At 44.8% G+C, this 20,093-nt stretch overlaps 1 protein-coding gene and 1 long non-coding RNA gene across 2 annotated transcripts; one reads left to right on the top strand and one right to left on the bottom strand.

Moving 5' to 3' along the window:
• Positions 1-14: 14 nt before the first annotated feature.
• Positions 15-10,378, bottom strand: LOC111258722 (uncharacterized). The gene is made up of 3 exons (XR_002679153.2): positions 8,224-10,378; positions 2,486-7,901; positions 15-2,002 (listed from the first exon to the last, which is right to left on the bottom strand). It is a non-coding gene; the product is annotated as an uncharacterized LOC111258722 (long non-coding RNA).
• A 269-nt stretch (positions 10,379-10,647) lies between these two features.
• Positions 10,648-19,740, top strand: LOC111258721 (uncharacterized). Its single transcript, XM_022830195.2, has one exon. It carries the CDS (start codon positions 10,693-10,695, stop codon positions 13,690-13,692), a length of 3,000 nt encoding a protein of 999 aa, XP_022685930.1. The 5' UTR covers positions 10,648-10,692; the 3' UTR covers positions 13,693-19,740.
• Positions 19,741-20,093: the final 353 nt, after the last annotated feature.

Here is a 20,093-nt window from a genome sequence, read left to right as displayed (position 1 = left end):
TAATCATTCTAAAGACTACTAGTGCTCAAAGTACCATTTCTAGCCTCTAACAGCCGTGATGGCAATGGGATCTGTCAACCCCATGGGACAAACAAATTAATAACCTATATATAATATATTTAGACGATGAAGCGGCTCAACCGACTCCCTGGACGTTCAACAAATTAGGTTTCTTTCATTCTCGTAACTAGTCAAATATATATCATTCTATCTAAGTAAAGAGCGGTCTAGTGATATATGGTCTGCCAAAACGTTGTTTCACGTCCACAGTCAATAAATGAGATCAGAATAATAAGCCCCCGTTACTTCCACAGATTTAGTAAGTTAGCGAGAACTGAACGTTCTGTCTATTTAATAAACTGAATACAATCAGTTTTTTGTGAAGAATCATGGATTTCACAGCCGACAGATGGACAATAATATCACAATCAAACCAAAATAGGCCTTGTTATCTCTGTTTGCGTTGTAAGGTCGATCATATATTATTGTTCTTAACGGTTCCTATCTCCAGTATACACTCTCATTTAAAACATTGCTGCTCACAGCTGAGGCTGTGGTCTTAGTCTTTGGGATGATTCATCGTTATGGAACGCTGCGAATGTTGTAAACAAATCTACGATAAATGTGACGAATGCATATAGCAGCGTAATGCCATCAACAGCTATTGAATAGTTTCTTCCGGTGGTTATTTATATCTAACTGCCCATTCACTTCACTCGCAAGCTGAAACTACGACGGATCTGGAACACAAAACGGAGCAAACAACTAAAACGCTTATTGTTGCAACAAACACGGGCCTAGAGTGAATTATCTACATGGTCCTATAACGAGTCCTACGATAGTTGGCGGATCTGTCGTAGGGTCTGAACACTTTCAGCATAAATTTTAAGGTAAAGCAGGTAATAACTTTTTAAAAACTTTAACATGAACATGTTAAAATTTTTAAAAAATTGGAGTGTAATTATACATACTGATTTAGGTTGAAACTGGGTGGCAAGGTGTTTCTACTCGGAGACCACACTTCCTTTCGTTAGTAAGTGACATTGTAAAGAGTCAAAACGTTTACATGTTGTTTACCTTTTAGAAGCTAATTCATTGCTTTGCGGAGATCACAACGTTTTGTAAACTCTGTATACATAGAGCTTAGCTTGAATACTTGGTGCGAAACTGATATATCCCCAAACGTTTTTTTTCGGTAGTCCATAATTTAACGTACTGGTGAAGATGAATAGGCCAGACATAGGCTTATTTACCTTATTTATAGCAGTTAACGATATAGCCTAGCAAGCATCATCCTTTCCATCATTACACTTGAAAGTTATAGATAAGTTGAAGTGATCCTTTTCTAATTTTTTTCTAGAAATTATTGTTTTTTTCTGGCCAGTGCGAATTTTCCGAACATTGTCTCATGCAGTCAATACTGGCTAAAGTGGTCCAATCGTGATTATATTAACAAATCTCCGTTGATCACGCAGGTTACATAGTATGTGTTGTAGCTGCGATAATTTGTGGAGGTTTAGAATTTCTGTGATGACTTGTTAACTATAGATGACGAATTGCGAAATAGTGGCAATTTGAGATGGTTTAGGTTCGGAACCGGCCGTAATTTTATTTTGTGCTGGTGGCAAGCAGCCGTTTTAATTAAAACGCTAAGTCGACTAAAGTGCCAACTAATGCATTAAAAACCGACCCATTTACTTGGCTTTCCCCACGTCAGGTAATAAAAAAAACCTATAGTTTGTATTGTCCATGCATACATTACTGTATGTTGATCGTGATAGATAAGCAAAAAAGAGTGCTGAGCTCAATAAACTAAATATAACGCATGTTTCCGCCGTTCTATTTTGCTTCTAAGCGCCATCTGTCGATACAATTCGTTAAAAAGAGAGAGGAGAGATAGGAGAAGAACCTTGCTCCATTCAGTCTTGCCTTGTCGGCAGCTATCTCTGTAACTTCACGCTCTTGGATATTCCCACCAAGACGCTACGAAGCATAGATAGACCTGAAAAAAAAACCTGAAAGAACTACTTAATCCAGCTCCAAACACTTCACGTTCGGAACTGGCTTCGCAATGAGTTAGAGAGTAAATATCTTATATTTTACATTCTCTACTGGTTTGGATAAGCATTATTTCAGGCGACTGGCTCCTTTTAGCCTACAAAACAAAGTGCACACATCAACATCTCATTTCAAATCTAGACCATTTTAGCATGCTTAGCTTTTCAAAACGACTATTAAACAAGTTTCTAGTTTGTCCGGTATTGCCTTAGCTAAGCATTGTCTCTGACAATGTATGGCTACGCCCGACCCCGAATTTAGACCGTGTCACGTGATGTTCCTGAGTTGATTAAATTAACCCATTACAAGCGTTCCGACGTAGAGACGGGTAGTGATTTTAAAGCTAACTAAGTGCTGATCAGATATTGAAACCATTACGCATTGTTTAAGACGGCCGACTCCAGCACAAAACGAATTATGTACTTACACCTGGATTCCAACCTAGGCCCGATCCGCGATTTCCTTCTCGCTCAGTCCCACACCAGTTACTTATTATTTTCCCGCGCCGCCGAAATTGTGGTTCAAGCGCGCCAACTCGCCTACCGGCTCTCCAAAATGGCGGTGTTTGACATGCGCGAATTGCAGCAATAACAGCAGCGACGGCTGTGCTAATGGTTGTGACACCGGCACCAGGAGTATCATCATCTCGCAGCATGCAGCATCATCCGCCGCTGCGGGTCGCAAGCGTTGGCACTGCAGCTACGAGCCGCTCTCAATACAGAGAAGCTTTCACACCACAGAAGAATTCCACAGCATTCCGCCAGCAGCAGGCGCAGCAGCGCCACAGCAAGCGATATCGAGAGCACCGTGGACAGATAAACAGACAGACTTGGTTAAGCGTTGCAGTGAGTCATGGGCCGCTGACACACTGCCACCGGCGCCACTGTTGCAGCAGACCGCCGACATTAAAACGCTAGCCAATAGTAGCAACAGCATTAGTAGCAGGCGCTGCCGCAGCAGCCGATGCTGTGTTTGAGAGCCAGCAGCGCCGCTGCCGTCGCCACTGTGCGTCGTGCTCTCTATTCGTCTGCTGGTTGTGTCGCCCACCGTAGTCGCCGTAGTAGCCCACCTCTCCCTCAAAACCTTCTCCCCACCCCCTTACTGGCCACCCCCGACCCAACCTGGCTACGCACGCAGAGAGCTCTTGCTCTCACAGTACACTGCCATAGATTACTGGTCAAGGCTCTGTGCTGGTGCGTGGCGTGTTTTGTAGACTCTGCGTGTGTCTTCGCTGTTATCGACGTCGAAAAGAGTCGAACCGCCGAGCTGTGTTGGCCGCAGCAGCAGTGGAAGCTGCACAACCGGGCAATATCAAGCAGTGTAGTGAGAGGGAAACAGACGCGAACTAGCGGTGTTGGTGATCGCTAACTGACTTTTGTTCTGCCTGCGCCAACAGTTATTAGAGAGCGGCGGGTCGCGGTCACTGAATAGACAACGGTTCACAGCGTGCGGCCCCGCTGCAACGTTGTATTCGGCTGGGAGAGGATTCGGGACGGCGTCAACGACGATGTTAAGGACGCCAACAAGAAATGGAGTACGAGCGAGCTCAGATTAGCTGGGCTCAGTTGAGCTGTGGGCTTGCTATCGGTCCTCTGACGAGTTGTTGCCGTTGATCTGTTGAGGAGTCATCCGGTATATGCTGGTGGCTGTTGGTTTGCTGAGGCTCGGGCAGACCTGTCGAGGCTGCGCGGTGGGGTTGTGTCTCTTTCCACTCCCTTCCTCCCTTCCTCCCTCCCTTCCTTCCTCTGCTTGACTCGGACTCGTTCAGACTCTAAATCGCTAAGACTGTGCAGCGTTTTGACTTCATCTATAGATTTGTTTGTCCGTCAGACTGTTGAGTAAGTGGTGAACAACGGCAAATGCAGTGAATGGCCACTGGCAGCGGCGGCGGCGGTGGCAGCAGCACCACTAGCAGTGACTCGACGAACGTATCGCAAGCGCCGTACAGAACGAAAGAGAGCGCGAGATAGAAACACTGCAGAGATAGGGAGTAACTGTGGAAGTGCTATAGTAACGGAGGGAGGTGAAGCGTGAGTCGATGATGTCGCTACTCACCACAGCATCAGCAACGCTAGCGGTTTCGTGATCGCACTGTAGAGGACGCTGCTACTAGGCTATGATGAACTTGCGATTCACCGTGAGTACTGCCGACCAACCGTGGACAGCCGCTTTCGAACGCGGCCCGGTTCACTGTGCGCACCGATTCCGTCGACACTTGCTAAACGAGCGACGACAACTTGCACGTAGCTATCGAGCAGAGCAAGCAGCGGACCCGCCGATCGCGAACAGGTAATCAACAAGCTTCGGTTCTCGTACAGACAGTAGAGTTGGACCGAGTGCGTGACGCGATAACGTGACGCGACGCCGACAATGATCACCAGACTGCCAACGGTTGACCAAAGACTGTCCCAGTATCAGCAGCAGCAGCAGCAGCAGAAACACCACAAACAAGCGTAAGACCACTGAGCTATAAGGTTGTACCAAAACGCAGGAGAGTTGAACCAAACTAAGAGTCGCGGAGACCGACAAGCGGCAGGACGCGAAGCGACGCCTGCGACTACAGTAAGGCCAGATTGGGAAAGCAGTAGTTGCAGCGACGTGTCGCAGTGGCGCTGCCCCGACGCCGCTCAGTCTGCGATACCCTGACTAGCATGCAGAGCGTTCAGAGAGTAGAACACAATGAGACAGGAAAGAACAACACGGTGGATACACTTAACTGAAAACGTCTGTCGTTAATTTCGCGCGACCGTGAAACCAAGCAAGGAAGAAATCAACGCAATATTTGTAGAATTGCCGTTTGCCCTGTAGTTGGAGCTGTTGTTGCGGCTGTTATTGCTGCCCCTATCCAGCAGGCATGTAATTCTAGTTTTCATTCTTCATCGCTCTGTTCCATCAGTGTAGTTCTGGCCGTTCAGAAAAATCGAAAGCGTGCAACAGATTAGCGAAGCAGTGGCGGACGCGACGTATCCTCGAGAAGCATTCGAGACGAGAGTGTCAGCGTCGTGAAAATAAAATGAGCTTACATAAGATACCAGCGACTAAGCAGTATTCATAAAACAAAATCTAATTAAGCCCAAGAAAGTAGATAAGAGAAATATGGAGTAACAAGTGCGGGGTCAATGTTGAAATGACGAGGTCCACCTTCTGCGCGTATCTAGATAACAGCTTGAATAGACCTACAACGAGTACTTTTACAAATATTAGCTTACCAGAGTTTCTGATACTAGCAGTTACTCTATCTGCTGTTGTTGACTGTGGCATTTACGCGATCCGAATTGTTCCGGCGTGAGTGCTGCGATCTGTAGGGCTGAACGTGTTTCGGGTAATACACAATACGCCTGCGAGGAGGGGCATTGTCGCGGCAGGAAAAGGCAAAAGACGATTACTATCGCTATCGCAAAATCTCAAGTCTTTTTTGGTGGTAGTAGGGTACACTTTCTGAGAATAGGAATCACCACTGTAGCTTTAACGTTGTCGAACTGACTTGTTGTCGACACTAGGAATTATCGCTGTAACTTTGTGTGCCCAGAGAACGTATTTAACGCTCGACATCTCGTTGTAGATGTTGATTTTGCTTAGTAAATAGGCCGCGGCCGACTTATCATAAAGGAGTAATCAATCTTAGATTCAAAAAACAGTGATGGCTGGACGAACAGCAAGCTCGGAACACCAAAACGCTTAGGATGATGCTCACTCTATTTAGAAGCAGTTGTTTGCCAACAACAGAAAATAAGAACGAAACGATACAAAAACAATCACTGCTGCTTCAGCAAAGGCCAGATACCAAAAAAAATTAAGGTACTTTATGTTAAAGTTGGCAGTACGCATCATCATTGGCTAGTCACGAAGAAGACAAATATGTCTCTTGGGCCAGTTTCTCCTACGAACCATCCATTATTGGATACATGTTTACCTGTCTCAACCTGGGTAGAGTAGGATATAAATAGTATATGCACATCTAATGCAGTGTAAAATAGAATCAGGATGATTTTAATATATCCATAAAAAACATGACTAGCGAATACGATAAGTAGAAGACGATTTTGATGTTGTCAGCTATTCAGACTTAAATGCAAACACAGTACGAAAAAATATATCAATCTCTAGAGCTTGTGTTCGTGGGTGCAACGTTTGTTAATCTCAACGACTATTCCAGGAAGCACACAAGTGAAGAGTGCGCGTCGCCCACGTTAGCTCGGTAGTACACACTATCGACAGCCAGGAACAATGGCTGATTGTCAGCGGCAAGTAAAGGGAACAACACAGAAAGTTTATCACATATTCAACGTATAGATACCAGCGTGCTTACGGCCTGTTAAGCCACCGGCGACGTCAACAACGAAAAGCAAGCGCAACGTTCGAGTTCATTACCGGCTTTTGTTCATCATCGCGCATCGTCATATCCAGTTCATGCAATCCTTGAAAATCGTTTTCTCTGTGTTCAGCTGTGGATTATTGCGCACCCGTCTGATACTGCCTGTATACTTTTAGATTCAGTGTTGTTATTGACATTCTCTGTGTTAATGTGCGCGTTTGTGTGTGTCTGTATTTCGTCGTTGTCTGATTGTTACCAGTGTCAGCAGATCGTTAGATGGCCGGATAGTCGTCTCTTAATTGGATTTCTGCATAAGTGTACTTTGAGTAACGTATGACGCTTGGCATCGGTACGTGAAAAGCCTTCAAGATAGTCGTTATTTGTACCACTCGACGCCGGTTAATATCGAAAGTTCGAATAGACAAGAACTTCTAGCAGTAGTAGCTCAAGTGAGGAAGTAGGTGGCTACAGCGAACTGCCTTCGCTATCGGATCATCATGGCCCCGCTTGTGATTGTGGCAACACAGTCAATCGTGACAATAATTGTTCAAGCAATGGCGGCAGGCTGACCAGCGCACCAGTGGCTACTGCAGCACCATTCACTGCGTAGAGTAGGGGGCAAACATTGGCCGAGGTAAATGCGTATGGTGCCTCGCAGGGCCAAGGAACGATCCACCATGACGACTCAACATGACCGTTTTTATTGACGCCGTTGCTGTTTGCAGGCTGCTGGAGGATTGGTTGATGACGTGCCATGTCAGTTTGTAGAGAACATAAAAGAAAGAACAAGGAGGCAAGGATACAAATAGTCGGAAAGTCCTTACATCCTTAAAAAACTTCCCGATTCCGAAGTCGTCCGGGAAAATGCCCGGATTAATGTTGTTACGCACCAAGACTAAGACCAGCTCGAGTTACCCGCACCGCGATGTAGCTTGACATCGACGCGTTATCAGTAGACCAGGAGAAAGCGACAGGAAGTGGAAAAACAAGAAAAAAAATAGCGTCGCTGGTAACAACTTCTACGTCGAAAAAAAGAAAAGATTTAGTTATTTAGTAAGAGGCGGTCACTGGCCCTACATATACACGCTACTGACACCCTTCTGATGCTAGCATCGTTTACGTGATGATTAACAGGAAAGGTCACCTGCGTATCTTTTTATTTAATATCTAGTAGAACATAGCATACGATTAATATAAATTGGCTGGTAAAAAAGTAAACCAATGATATCATTTATTCAGTGTGTCTCTCTGTGTATACAAAAAGTTGGGATTCGCTAGTGATAGACGATTCCGTAGTCGTTGCATAGAGGTTGATCGTCTAATGACAGCAGAAATTAGCGGTTTGATATAAACGAGGCGGATTGTACACGTAGAGATTGTAATTTGGTGGATAAAGAAAAACAAAGTGAAATGGACAGGCGTTGTCAGTTGCGTAAATTATAATTGAGGTCAAGCGCGGGTCGTTTTGGTACCAGCGGGATCAGACTCTGACTCAGTGTTTGCCGCGCTCCAACACACAAATACGAACCTGTTGGCGAAAGAAAACTTTACCAATAGTGGCAATCGCTATTCACGTGTATCTATTAGTGACTTCAATCGTTCTAGTAATACTAACAGGTCATCCATTAAAACCAATGATTGGAAAAGAGAAAAAGAAACATAAGCACATACAGAAAAGGTATCAAATACTGAGTACTGCTGTGCTTTACACCCCCATACAGCTCTCGGTTTCCGAATGCTGTTTTTCTGCGAAAGCGTATATATCCCGTTAGGTATGCACTTTGTTACATTTTAAGGACGGGAATTTACTACGAACTAGTCGTGCTGGGGAACATTCACGGCATACGTACCATACACAAGGCGAAAGTAACATCGTTAGGCAACAATAGCCGAACACATGAGACATCACTAAATGAGACACTAAGCAACGCAAACGTCTGACAACTTTGATTCATCTATATTAGTCAGCCCAGTGCTAATATCCTGAGCTTTGCTTTCGTTTACCGTTGTTCTATAAAATAGACGGTGTGCATCGACGTCAAGATGGCGGACTCATCAGCGCAGATAGCGTTATAGTTGGGCGTCTCGATTTATTCTTTCTCATTGTGCCCTAATGCCGCAGGTCCCTAAGTACCCATCTCTGTCATGGGTCATCTCTACTACACGCTATTGTCGCACAATAAAAATCGTAGTCGCAAAGCACGGAGACACTCACACACACAGGCCCATTTCCACTCAAATACTTTTAGCGAATCTTTGAGTGACGAGTAAATAGTGCAAGAAGAAGAAGCCTGCTTTTTTAAATACCGTTCGTCCCTGCAACCGGCTCCGACAGTTAATCGAGGGTCGTCTCGATTTTTTTTTATAGGGACTACCGCCGTCTTAAACCTATCTGACACGCTATTAGCGTACACTGTCTTACGAGTCCATTCTCATTGAACTCGCCCATTCTGCACTAGTAGTTAGAAGCCCATTCTGAAGCTTCTTCTCGACGCTGCGTTTGGGGATCAGAGATTTACCTTTGTCGTGCGTGTGCGCTGGGCACAAAGCGACCAGCCGACCTACGCCCTCGAGGTCTTCCCTGCGAGTCCTACTATTAGGTGCACCCTAGCTAGAATCATCGACGACCCGCTTCGTTTGTAAAGAAGATTACCCTTAGCTGGTCACTAATTACTTCTTTGTGTATCTGTCTATCTGCATCGATGAGCGGTGATCTGTATGATTTTTCTGCGTGTCTTGGCTAGAATGTACGTGTTGAACCTACGAGAACTTTGCTCTACTATAGCCTTGTGAGTAACGACAGTGTCAGCTGGTAACCAATACAGTTGCTTAGCTGTATTGGTAGTAACTTCGTAACCCGCTGGTAGAAATCATCGTCACAAGCAGCTGGTGGTGTTAGTAATATTATTAGTATTATTGTGGATTATTTCTGTCAATCTATCTGTGTGTATTGGTGTGTATTTTACCTCGTCCTTATATAAGAAACTGGAAGAACAAAAGAGGATAGATAGACAGAAAACAAAATCTCGAGGACTCTTAAGGCGACTGAGAAAATTCAATGAGGATCCGATATAGGGAGAACGTGACTGACTGGACTGATTCTTTTTTTTGATGCTGTAACAACAACAACTACAGCTAGCCCCTAGTCCTTGCCGTGCCTCAGCCTTTAGCAGAATCAGCCTCCAATGGTTAACTTTCTGTTAGTACCCAGTGTACCGATAACCCGTCACAAAGAAAGGGTACTTGCAACAATGGATAGTGTCAAAATAGAAAAACAACAGACAGCAGCAAGAAGCTAAAGAGTGAAGGAGGGAGTAGGCGCTACGGAAAACGGCCTCTTTGCCCATTGAAAAAAAACGGCCTTGTAGCAGACAGTAGCGATACGCACGCAGGATACCTCAAGACACCTCGTGAGTGAGTGCTGCCCGTGTTCTTGTAGATCTGCCCTCAAACAAGTCAATCATTAGATTAGAATAATTTAGAGCACACAACCCGATCAGTCGGCAGGCAAGCGGATCACCCTGATGCGTTCGGGAGGAGAATACTGAGAACTAGAATCTGTAGGCTGAGACCCTTTTGCCGTTCAGCGTTCAGATCGGATAACACTCGTACAAAGCTGACTCTAATCGCACTTCCTGCTGTGTGTTCTTGTGTTTATCGTAAAGAAAGCGGCCAGGGCGCCAAAAATTGCAGCAGCAAAAGTAGTAACGGTCACAGTAAAAGCAGCAGCAGAATACGACCGAACACGAGCTACCTCATATTAAATGTGTCACAGCATGTTGAAAATTCCGCAAAAGCTCATTGACTGACTAGCGAATGTACAGCAGTTGTACGGGCTGTATAGTGCACAGCGAAGGCGATGCCGTCGTTGCTGTTGCTTTCACTGTGTGCAAGCCGACGATTTATGAGCGTGACCAAGCGTGCCGCCCAAAGTTCATAGTGTGGCACTGTATGAATCTATGAATCGTTATATACGCGCGGGGCAACTTCGCATCACATCACCGCCAACGGCAGCGTCGCCACCAGCGACCTATAACAGCAGCGGTGATTCACTATTTGTTATTGCAGATCGGCGAGCTGCGTTCTCACTGTCGGTGTATCCATCGCCGCCGACGTGGTGACCGCCGTGGTGATCTCCGTGATCAGCAGGGTTGGTTGTACCGGGTCGGTCCGCGGGTTGCGTGCTGGCGTCTTCCAACGGGCGCCCGGAGCCACCCGCGGAGTCGTCGACGCCAGGGGTCTCCTTGGACGCGACGCCCGCTAACGCCCCGACCGCGGTCGGAGCGACAGCGCCTAGCGGCAACGTCGGCGCGTCGAGGATGGCCGCCCCGTCGGCAGGCGCCGCTCTGGCGTCACAGATCAATTTATCGGCTCTGTTCAGCCGACTGCTATCAGCGGCTCCGCCCAAGTTGGTCATCGAGCGTCGGACTATTGAGAAGACCTGGAAGCTGATGGACAAGGTGGTCAAGCTATGCCAGCAACAACGGATGAGCTTGAAAAACTCGCCACCGTTTATACTTGACATTCTGCCCGACACGTATCAACATCTTCGGCTGATCTACTCGAAACACGAAAGCGACATGGTAACGCTCAATGATAACGAGTACTTTCGCGAGTTTATCGCTAACCTCAACCGTAAATGTAAGCAGACGATTAAATTGTTTAAAGAGGGCAAAGAAAAAATGTTTGATGAGCAGTCGCAATATCGGCGCAACTTAACGAAACTAAGTTTGGTCTTCAGCCATATGCTAGCAGAACTGAAGGCGATCTACCCGGCAGGAATTTTCGCTGGCGACACGTTTCGAATCACGAAAAGTGATGCAGCCGACTTTTGGAAAAGTCACTTCGGTGATAAGACGATCGTTCCGTGGAGGTTCTTTCGCCAGATTCTTCATCAAGTACATCCGATTAGCTCGGGTTTGGAAGCAATGGCACTCAAATCAACGATCGACCTCACCTGCAACGATTACATATCCAACTTCGAATTTGACGTGTTCACACGACTCTTTCAGCCGTGGTCAAGCCTGTTACGCAACTGGCAGATCCTCGCCGTAACCCATCCAGGCTATGTGGCGTTTCTCACGTATGACGAGGTCAAGGCACGTCTCCAAAAGTACATAACGAAACCCGGCAGTTACGTATTCCGGCTGAGCTGTACGCGGCTCGGCCAATGGGCAATCGGCTACGTCACCGCCGAGGGCACCATCCTGCAGACTATCCCGCAGAACAAGTCACTCTGCCAGGCTCTACTCGACGGCTACCGCGAAGGCTTCTATCTATATCCTGATGGACGCAGTGCCAACCCCGACCTGTCGTGGGCAGTGCAGGCTACGCCAGAGGACCACATAAAGGTCACGCAGGAGCAGTACGAGCTTTATTGCGAGATGGGATCGACGTTCCAGCTATGCAAGATCTGCGCGGAAAACGACAAGGACATCCGCATCGAGCCATGCGGACACCTGCTATGCACGCCGTGTCTGACTTCGTGGCAGGACTCGGAAGGAGCCGGTTGCCCCTTTTGTCGGGCCGAAATTAAGGGAACGGAACAAGTGGTCGTGGACCCCTTCGAAGGGAAGACGTTACGGCGGTCCGAGGTACGCGCCGAGCAGCAGAACAATTCCTTGGTCGATCTTGAAGATGATGAACCATTTGAGGATCCGACGACGTGGATGTCGTCGCTTCACGCACTTGCTGTGTCTAACAACCAGTCGAACAATAATTCAAACAATGGAAATAAACAGGATGCAAGGGCAGCAAGTCGTTCCCCTTTCACGTCACCCCAGCAGAGTCCGACGCAAGCAAGAAAAGCGTTAGTCGTCGGCGGCGTTCCCGCTGTAGCGCCACCGGTACCTCCTCGCCGGACATCACCATCGACGACACCACTTCAGTCACCCGGTGCGTCACCGCGACGCCAGAGCCTTTCGAAAACTGAGACTCAGTCGGACCTTCTAGTATTTGATTCACCACCAGTACCGGCCACGCCTGTTGTTAACGCACCAAGCCCCATCACGAGCAGTAAGCTGGCGGGAGGCTGCCTCATGAATGTCTCTGTAAGCGGAGGTCCAGTTGCAGCAGACGAACAGAACCAGCCCATACAATACTCCGAGGTGCTGCAGACACAGCCGTTATTGCAGTCCCAGCAACCACAACAACAACAGCACCACCAATATCAACAACAGCAGCCGCAACGAAACCATACGTTGAGCAGCTCGAGCACGTCGAGTAACGGATCAAACGGCTCTCCCAGCTGTGCTTCTCCGTTGCAGACGACAAACCAGCAACAACCACAACAACAACAGATACTACATCAGCAACTGGCAAATCAGTCGCAGCAGGTAATGTACGCCGAGCTAGAGCCATTCGAAGAGTTCTCTCCGCCAATGCCGCAGGTCCCGGTACCACCGCCCATGCTGCCAGCTCCCATAGCTGCTCGGAAAGAGCCGAATTACGCCAATACGGATATTCCCCGGCCGGCACAGCGAACGAATCCACCTCGGCCAATGCAGAGCAAGCCGACAAGTCAACAACAACATCAGCAACAGCAGCCTCTTCAGCCCGAGGTACCCGCACCAGTACCACCGTCGTCTGCTGCATTGAGTGCGCCAATAGGGCGACGAAGCGCCATGGTCGGCACTGGGAGCGGAGGCACAAGTTTGTCTCCTAACGTCGGGGGAAGTTGTGGAGGAATTTCATTAAATTCGGCTGCTTCAAAAGTTAACAGTAACAGCAGCAATAGTAGCAGTACTAGTAACAGTAGCAGCAGTAGTAGTAGTAGTAGCGGAAATAACGTAAGCAACGCCCGTGCTGATTCTTCAGCCAACAGAACGTCGACTGGCAATAGCGGCGCCGGAACCCCATGTAGTGCCGTTATTGTATCCGGCTCGGGCATAGTTGGCGGTTCCGGAGGCGCTCGCGCCACCGGGGTGAAACCTTTAGGTACAAGTTCAATACAGAATAACAAGGAAAATGACGGAAACAGCAGTAGTAGACTAGTCGACTATGAAAATCTTCGCATGGACTACATCGCTCAGTTGACAGGAGAGGGGTACAGTCAAGACGCCGTTATTCGAGCGCTAGGGGTAGCTCGCAATGACCTTGGAATGGCCCGCGACATCCTGTATGAGTTCGCGGCTAAGCGATCGCAAGCCACTCTACAACAACAGCAGGTGCACCAGCAGCAGCAGATGCTGCAGCAGCAACAACAACAACAACAGCAGCAGCAACAACTGCAGCCACAACCGCATCATCAACAACAACAACCGCTGCACCAGAAAGCCCAGGCGCGAGATTACCCGTCCGCGCATCAAGCCCGCAAATAGTCGCCACATTCCCACAGTACTACAAATTATAATAAGAGATGAATACTATCACAATTTAGCGAGATAAGTAGATATTGAAAGAGAAAATGGTGAGGGCAAAATGGCGAGAGTTGATGTAGCGGAAACGAAACAGGGGAAAGAAATATGAAAATGTAGAATAGACTAATCCCGTGGAACAGAAACTCCACAAAATGCGGAAGAAAGGTTGAAATAAGAAAAGCAAACACAAAAATCATTGCGCGGCTATCGAAACCCTTTTCCAATGGACTTGTATTGTTGCTCTTGAACTTCTGATGTAACACAGTTGCTTGATTTGAAGGCGAGGCAATCATGGGGTTCACGACTGGTCACAGGTAAAACGGGCTATTTGAAACCCCACGGCGTTTTCAGTACAACAATAATATAATAATGATAACGGTAACGACCACGATTGCCATAATAACAACAATAAAAACATAACTGTAAGACAACTCTGTAATAATAGTAATAACAATAATATTAATGATAATGACGTCCAACAGTATAAAAAATAACTTTTCATATACAAAATATATAGACAATAATTATAATAATATAGATTAGGTAAAATAATCGTATGTGTATCGATTATACTTAAATTCGATGATGTCAATTCATGTTAATGATATCGATGTCGACGATGCTATAATTATTGCACACAGCTCATTGCACCAAATAATTGGCTGAATTTACTTGATTGGTGTGATTGGAACCGGAGTCAATTTTTAATTACTCGACAACGGTATAACGAAGAGCAATTAATGGCTTCCTGGACTTCGTGAATTTGCTGGGTGTCATAGCAACACCGCACTTATGCCCACCTTCGTCATAGCAGCTCAGTTATTGAGCAATTGATTGACATATGTGTTAATATACTGAGCGGCTGGCATCCTATAGAGAGGTACTGCGCGTAAAGTCTAGCGAAAACCAGACCTCAAGATGGGGCTTTGCACATGTATGAGAAGATCGTGGCGATTTACGCTACGGTACAGTATAACTGTGAGCGGGCACGTGCGGACGTGTCTACGTATGCATTTTCATGTACCCATCTAGATATTTAGAGATTATGGTAGACAATACAGCTCTATAAGTGAATACCTATTGTGCGTCGACCTGTATTGTTCGTTTAATGATCATCAGTTAGTCTGCAGAGATTTCAGTCAACGGAGATGGTGGAGAAGATAACTGCTCGAACTGCATTGTCGCCTTTATCAAAGGTCGCTCTCCATGAACAATGAACCTTTCCTTGATATAATGACGATGATGATTACTATTATAGTTCTCTATGGTGTAGGATATCATACACGACAGCATACTTTATATATATATATGTTCATTGTAATGGATACTAATGACACTCCGCGAACAGGATAATAGTGACGGTGTCAGAAGCACACTAAATATATCTTATCATTATTATTATTTCATGATGGAGCAAGATGAAAAAGTAAACCGAGAACGGAATGGCGGAGTAGAGTTTCAAGAGACACACGACCTACCGGCTATTGGGCACGTCCATTGTACCCCAACGAAGTCTAGACACAAAAAACTATTTATTATGTAATAAGATCGACCACTTAAAAGATCATAAAAATAATAATATTGTATATATATATATACACGGCAAGCCGATTCAATTCTGATTCAGAGAGAGAGAGAGAGAGAGAGAGTGAGTGAGTGAGTGAGAGTGAGAGAGAGATGAGGCAAAGAGAAATTTATCAGAGTTTATAGATCAACGCCACTCTGTGAATATATTTTGAACGTGACGGCGAAGAAGATATAGTAATCGATGAGTCTAAATCTAAGGCAGTTTGTGGCTTCTCCTAGGATTATATCATGTCTACGGATGATTTTGCGTTTGAATTATATTATAATATGATGTATATTTTATAAAGTTTTGCTGACTTGTTTCTCTATGAATAACATACGAACGACTACGGCATTTCTAGAGTCTGTTAGAAGTGCCCATTGTAAGGAAGATTTTTTTCTATGACCTTCGAATAATGTTCCCGCTTACGTTATGAACTTATGAATACAAATAGGACTCCAATGACTTGTTACATGTTAAGAAGTCCTATGATCAACCGTAACTAATATGATAAAAGATGACTGCCAAAAAGAGATATCTGACAAAAATTTTGGCCAATTCTCGGCCACTCTTCGCTGTTCGTTTTTATCTGTGATCGCGGGCTATATTATTAGTAGAAGTGATCATTTCTGCCGTGATTGTATGTGTTGTATCTGCCAACCATCATCTGTAGTCGGGTCAGATTGCATTGGGGTGACTATGGTGACGATGAAACAACAACTAACCTGTAATTTATTAGTTTCAACAAAATATTTCAGCTACAGAAATCGATTAAACGACTATGGTACTAAGCGGAAACCCTTGTCAATATCATATTGACGGAATCCAACACTGGAACGTTTTATTACTCGGCAATGGCACGAATGATTCACCGCCCTAAGTTGACCACTTTAACCAAAACTAAAGTACATAATCTAATAAACTTGGCTGGGTAGAAAGGAACATAGTCATGATGGAAGGTTGCGTCTTTTATTCTTACATTTATTATTGGACACAATGGTTGGACAAGTCGCTCACAATCGAGTTTTGTAACGCATTCTGTGATAAGTTCATTGCGGCGCGATTATTGCTCTTGCCACTGATCTGGGCTCCATTGGGACTTCAACGGAAGTCTGATCTCCGCTCAGGTACTTCATTGCCATTTTACAATAGCAAAGTCTTGCAAGTAGAATCAATTGGGAGACATATAAGCCGTGTTCTTATCAGAGTTTCCCTTCCATCAGCTTTGATATGGCCCACTTTTAAAGAAAAATCGGAATCGAAACTGATTTTGTGATGAAGTCATATATATATATACGCGTACACGCGCTCGGGTACATTTCGCAAAGGCATGTAGTAAGCAATTTTTGTTTCGTGTTATAAATGAAAACTGGCGACTTAACAAAAAATGTACGTTACCCTAACTTAACCGACATCACACGTCCTATTGTGGCTTCATCCACATGGTGAACTATATATAAAACCATTGTGTAGCTTTCCTAACAAAAAAAGAAACAGCCGCTTATTTTTTGAGTCTTCATTTTCTTGCCATGCTTTTGTCAGCCATGCTATCCGTTGCTTTTTCCTGCGCGCTTCCCGCTGAGTAAAAATCAGACTCTTCCTCTCATCAAGGGTGAGAGTAAGATCTGCCGTAGCGCACCGTTCAACCCGACTCGGTTACGCAACATCATATACCGATGACAGGAACGCGACACGCCTTGTAGCATAGGGAAATCACACACAGTGCCCATCTGATGGCACTCCTTTGGCTGCTAACAATTACAATTAAAGTACTAATGATTACAAAGAACATATAGCAAAGATGTCGTATGTGTATGAATATCAATCACCACTCTATACTAAAAATGCATTCATCCATACGATAATGTAATATCTTCATTTGCTTTAAACTTCATGGCGATGACGTCATAGTTGAGCAGACAACGGCAGCATAAACATTCATTATAGCAACAACAGAGAGAACTGCAACAAGTGCAACAGAAAAGTGCAGAGTGACATGAACACGTTTCTCTCCGCAAAGACGACTCATAGGGTCCGGTAAAAAAATCAGGTTCTTAAGTGTCTGAGAGAGCTTAATACACCAACAAGGATACAACATTATAGCAAAAAAATGGCACCTGCGCGTTATCCATGTTGTTTCGTACCTCGTTATAACTATCATAGCTTGAACCAGCAGTCAATTATCAGCACAAGTTATTGATCTACCCAGAGGAACGATTACCTTCATTTGCTTCGTTGAAGTTGTATCCAGCGATTACCCTTGTAGACTCTTTATACAGTATCGTATTATTGTGACTATTGTTTTGCTAATGATTAAATCTCTTCAATGTTTAAATTATGCGTACTGATCCTTCGACTAGTAATGGTGGCTATCGTGAAAAGAATTGTTCTTCTATTGTGTGCGCTGTTATGTCCCACAATTTTCCTTAGATTCATTGTTAGTTAGAGAAGTGAACTTTTACGCCGGATCAAAGCCAATATATAGATATGAGTTGGACGAATGCGCTGATACACAGAATCGACAATTACGCCAGTAGCAGCAACAGCTCACAGTACTACTCTCTCGGTCCACTGAATCCTGTTTGACCCGGGGTTACGCGTCTGTCTATTCACTATAAGTTACTAGAGAAATGAGAAGTTTTATGTTGAAAAATTTTGAAATATGTTGCCTCATTTATTTGTTGCTCTTTTTTCTTTATTTCTTTCAACTTTCCTTTAATTTTATTTTTGGAATATTGAAACAAATTGCCTTACCAACGAATCGTTAGAATGCAACCAACCACTAGCTGACAACGACAGCAACACAACAATATAGTATCGTGATAGGAAGGCTTCTTTGGTTGTTCCTCTTGGTCCAAGGAGCGTACTTATTGCTTCTGGGGCCGTTGCTGTTGTTCTGGCTTCCGTGGGGCTTGTGCGGTCCTGATTTTGTGCACAGGCAACCGTGTGTCTTTCTCAGCTAGTTAGCACAGTTCGCCGCGCTCCTTTTCTCATGTACGCTCAAGGACATTAATGTGGTTTCAAGGTCGGGGCCTACGTGGCTGTGGGTATTGGCAAGGAAGAACGTATGTCTTTTAGGAGAAGGGGACTACATGCGTAAGCGAAACGGCGCGCTACGGTGTTGAAGCCTCGTTGGCTGCCTGGTTAGTTGACAGAGATCGAAAGTGGACGGGCGGGGGAGAAAGGGCTTTTAGGGGGACGTACTACGATCTTTTGTCGAGAAGCGACATACTGATGGACATGGCTCTGAGCGTATAGGCATGACAACGTCGGTCGTGGGAGCGGAACGGTTATAGCGGTGAAGAAGGGAATGAGAGAACTAGCCCGGAGGCCATTGGGTAGGCGGCGGCGACAGGGGCAACCGCGGTGCCGCCGCTTCTGTTGGCTAGGGTAGAAGCACGAGGACCCTGCAAGCAGTCAACTGTACTAGGGGCTGGGAATGGAGGAGCAGGCGGTCGTACTCAACTGAGGCAGGGTCTCAGTCGAGAGATGACTTGCGGAAAGAGTTTTAGCTACAACACCGCGTAGACTATATAAGTCCCGATTTTCTTCAAAACCCCTTATGTCTCCCGTTTATCTTTTCGTATTTTACGTTGATAATTCCTCTTTTGCACAAATTTCGCCCAAGAGAATACGCAGGTCAAGATAAACGGATCAAACACTATTTCACACCTGCACAGATAATAGCAATTTCTGAGATAACCTGACCGTTTTACTTGGCAAATAAAATACATTTTAAGACTATATAGTTGAAGAAGGTCGAACAATAAGCGCATGAAAGGTGCATACGATAGCTGCGCGGACTTGATGTATTCTTCCATTGTGGATTGGTTAGGTTTTTAAGGCATTTTGAATCCGCGATTGCCGCGGGAAACACATATGTTTAAGGTGCGTAAAGATCAACTCACATTGGCTACATATATATATAGCATATATATGTGTTTGGCCTACATATATATAGGCTAAACACGTTCGACCCATGATGTTCTAGCATGGCTGCTCGACCGTTACATCACCTCAATGCACGCTACTCATGAGGGCTTGTTCACTCTTGGCAGCCATAACACTTGTGTAGAAAGCAATTGCTCGTGAAGTAACACGTAAAACATATATTCAGACAAAAAAAGAAGATATCCTATGAATAAATAATGATAACTATGTTAAGTCTAGTAATATCGAGGCACATATTTCATTATTTAACACAATGTCAACAAAAACACTATTACCTGTGACTCTGTATAAAGAAACATCTACAAACTGCATCAACAACTTCAACAAGTGATCAACAACAAATAATAATAAAAATAATATTAATATTAGTAAAAAGATGATAATTATTATCCAGTAGTCAGGATAATAACAATGAAATAAAAATTAGATAAATAATAACAACAGTGATGATAATGGTAATAAATAAACATTACACTCCTTTATCAGAATCATGCGGCATTGTCTTTTTATATAGTTATATAGACTTCTTATATAGACAGAGATGTACGAGTATAAAGCTGCATGCGTGCGGAGTTTTTTTTTTCTAAAAAATAATTTTTTCCACGAATTTTCCAGTTTCTATTAATTAAAACTCGGTTTTATTTTGCAGTACGTACATAAGTACGCAACATATAGTAAAACTATAGAAAAAAGCTACACAGTTTAAGCTATGAGATATATTTCTGGTTTTGTTCAATGTCGGAATCAGTATTAGGTGTTAGGATCTATGAATTGGTTACCTGATTTACCTGTGTTGGCTAGAGTCATATATAGTAGTACCCGGAATTTGTCAAATTATGTCGAT

The sequence above is a fragment of the Varroa jacobsoni genome, unplaced genomic scaffold, assembly GCF_002532875.2.
Source record: "Varroa jacobsoni isolate VJ856 unplaced genomic scaffold, vjacob_1.0 scaffold_258, whole genome shotgun sequence".
NCBI lineage: Eukaryota > Metazoa > Arthropoda > Arachnida > Mesostigmata > Varroidae > Varroa > Varroa jacobsoni.
Note: the sequence above shows the minus strand (reverse complement) of the source record. Positions and strands in the feature narration are given on the sequence as shown.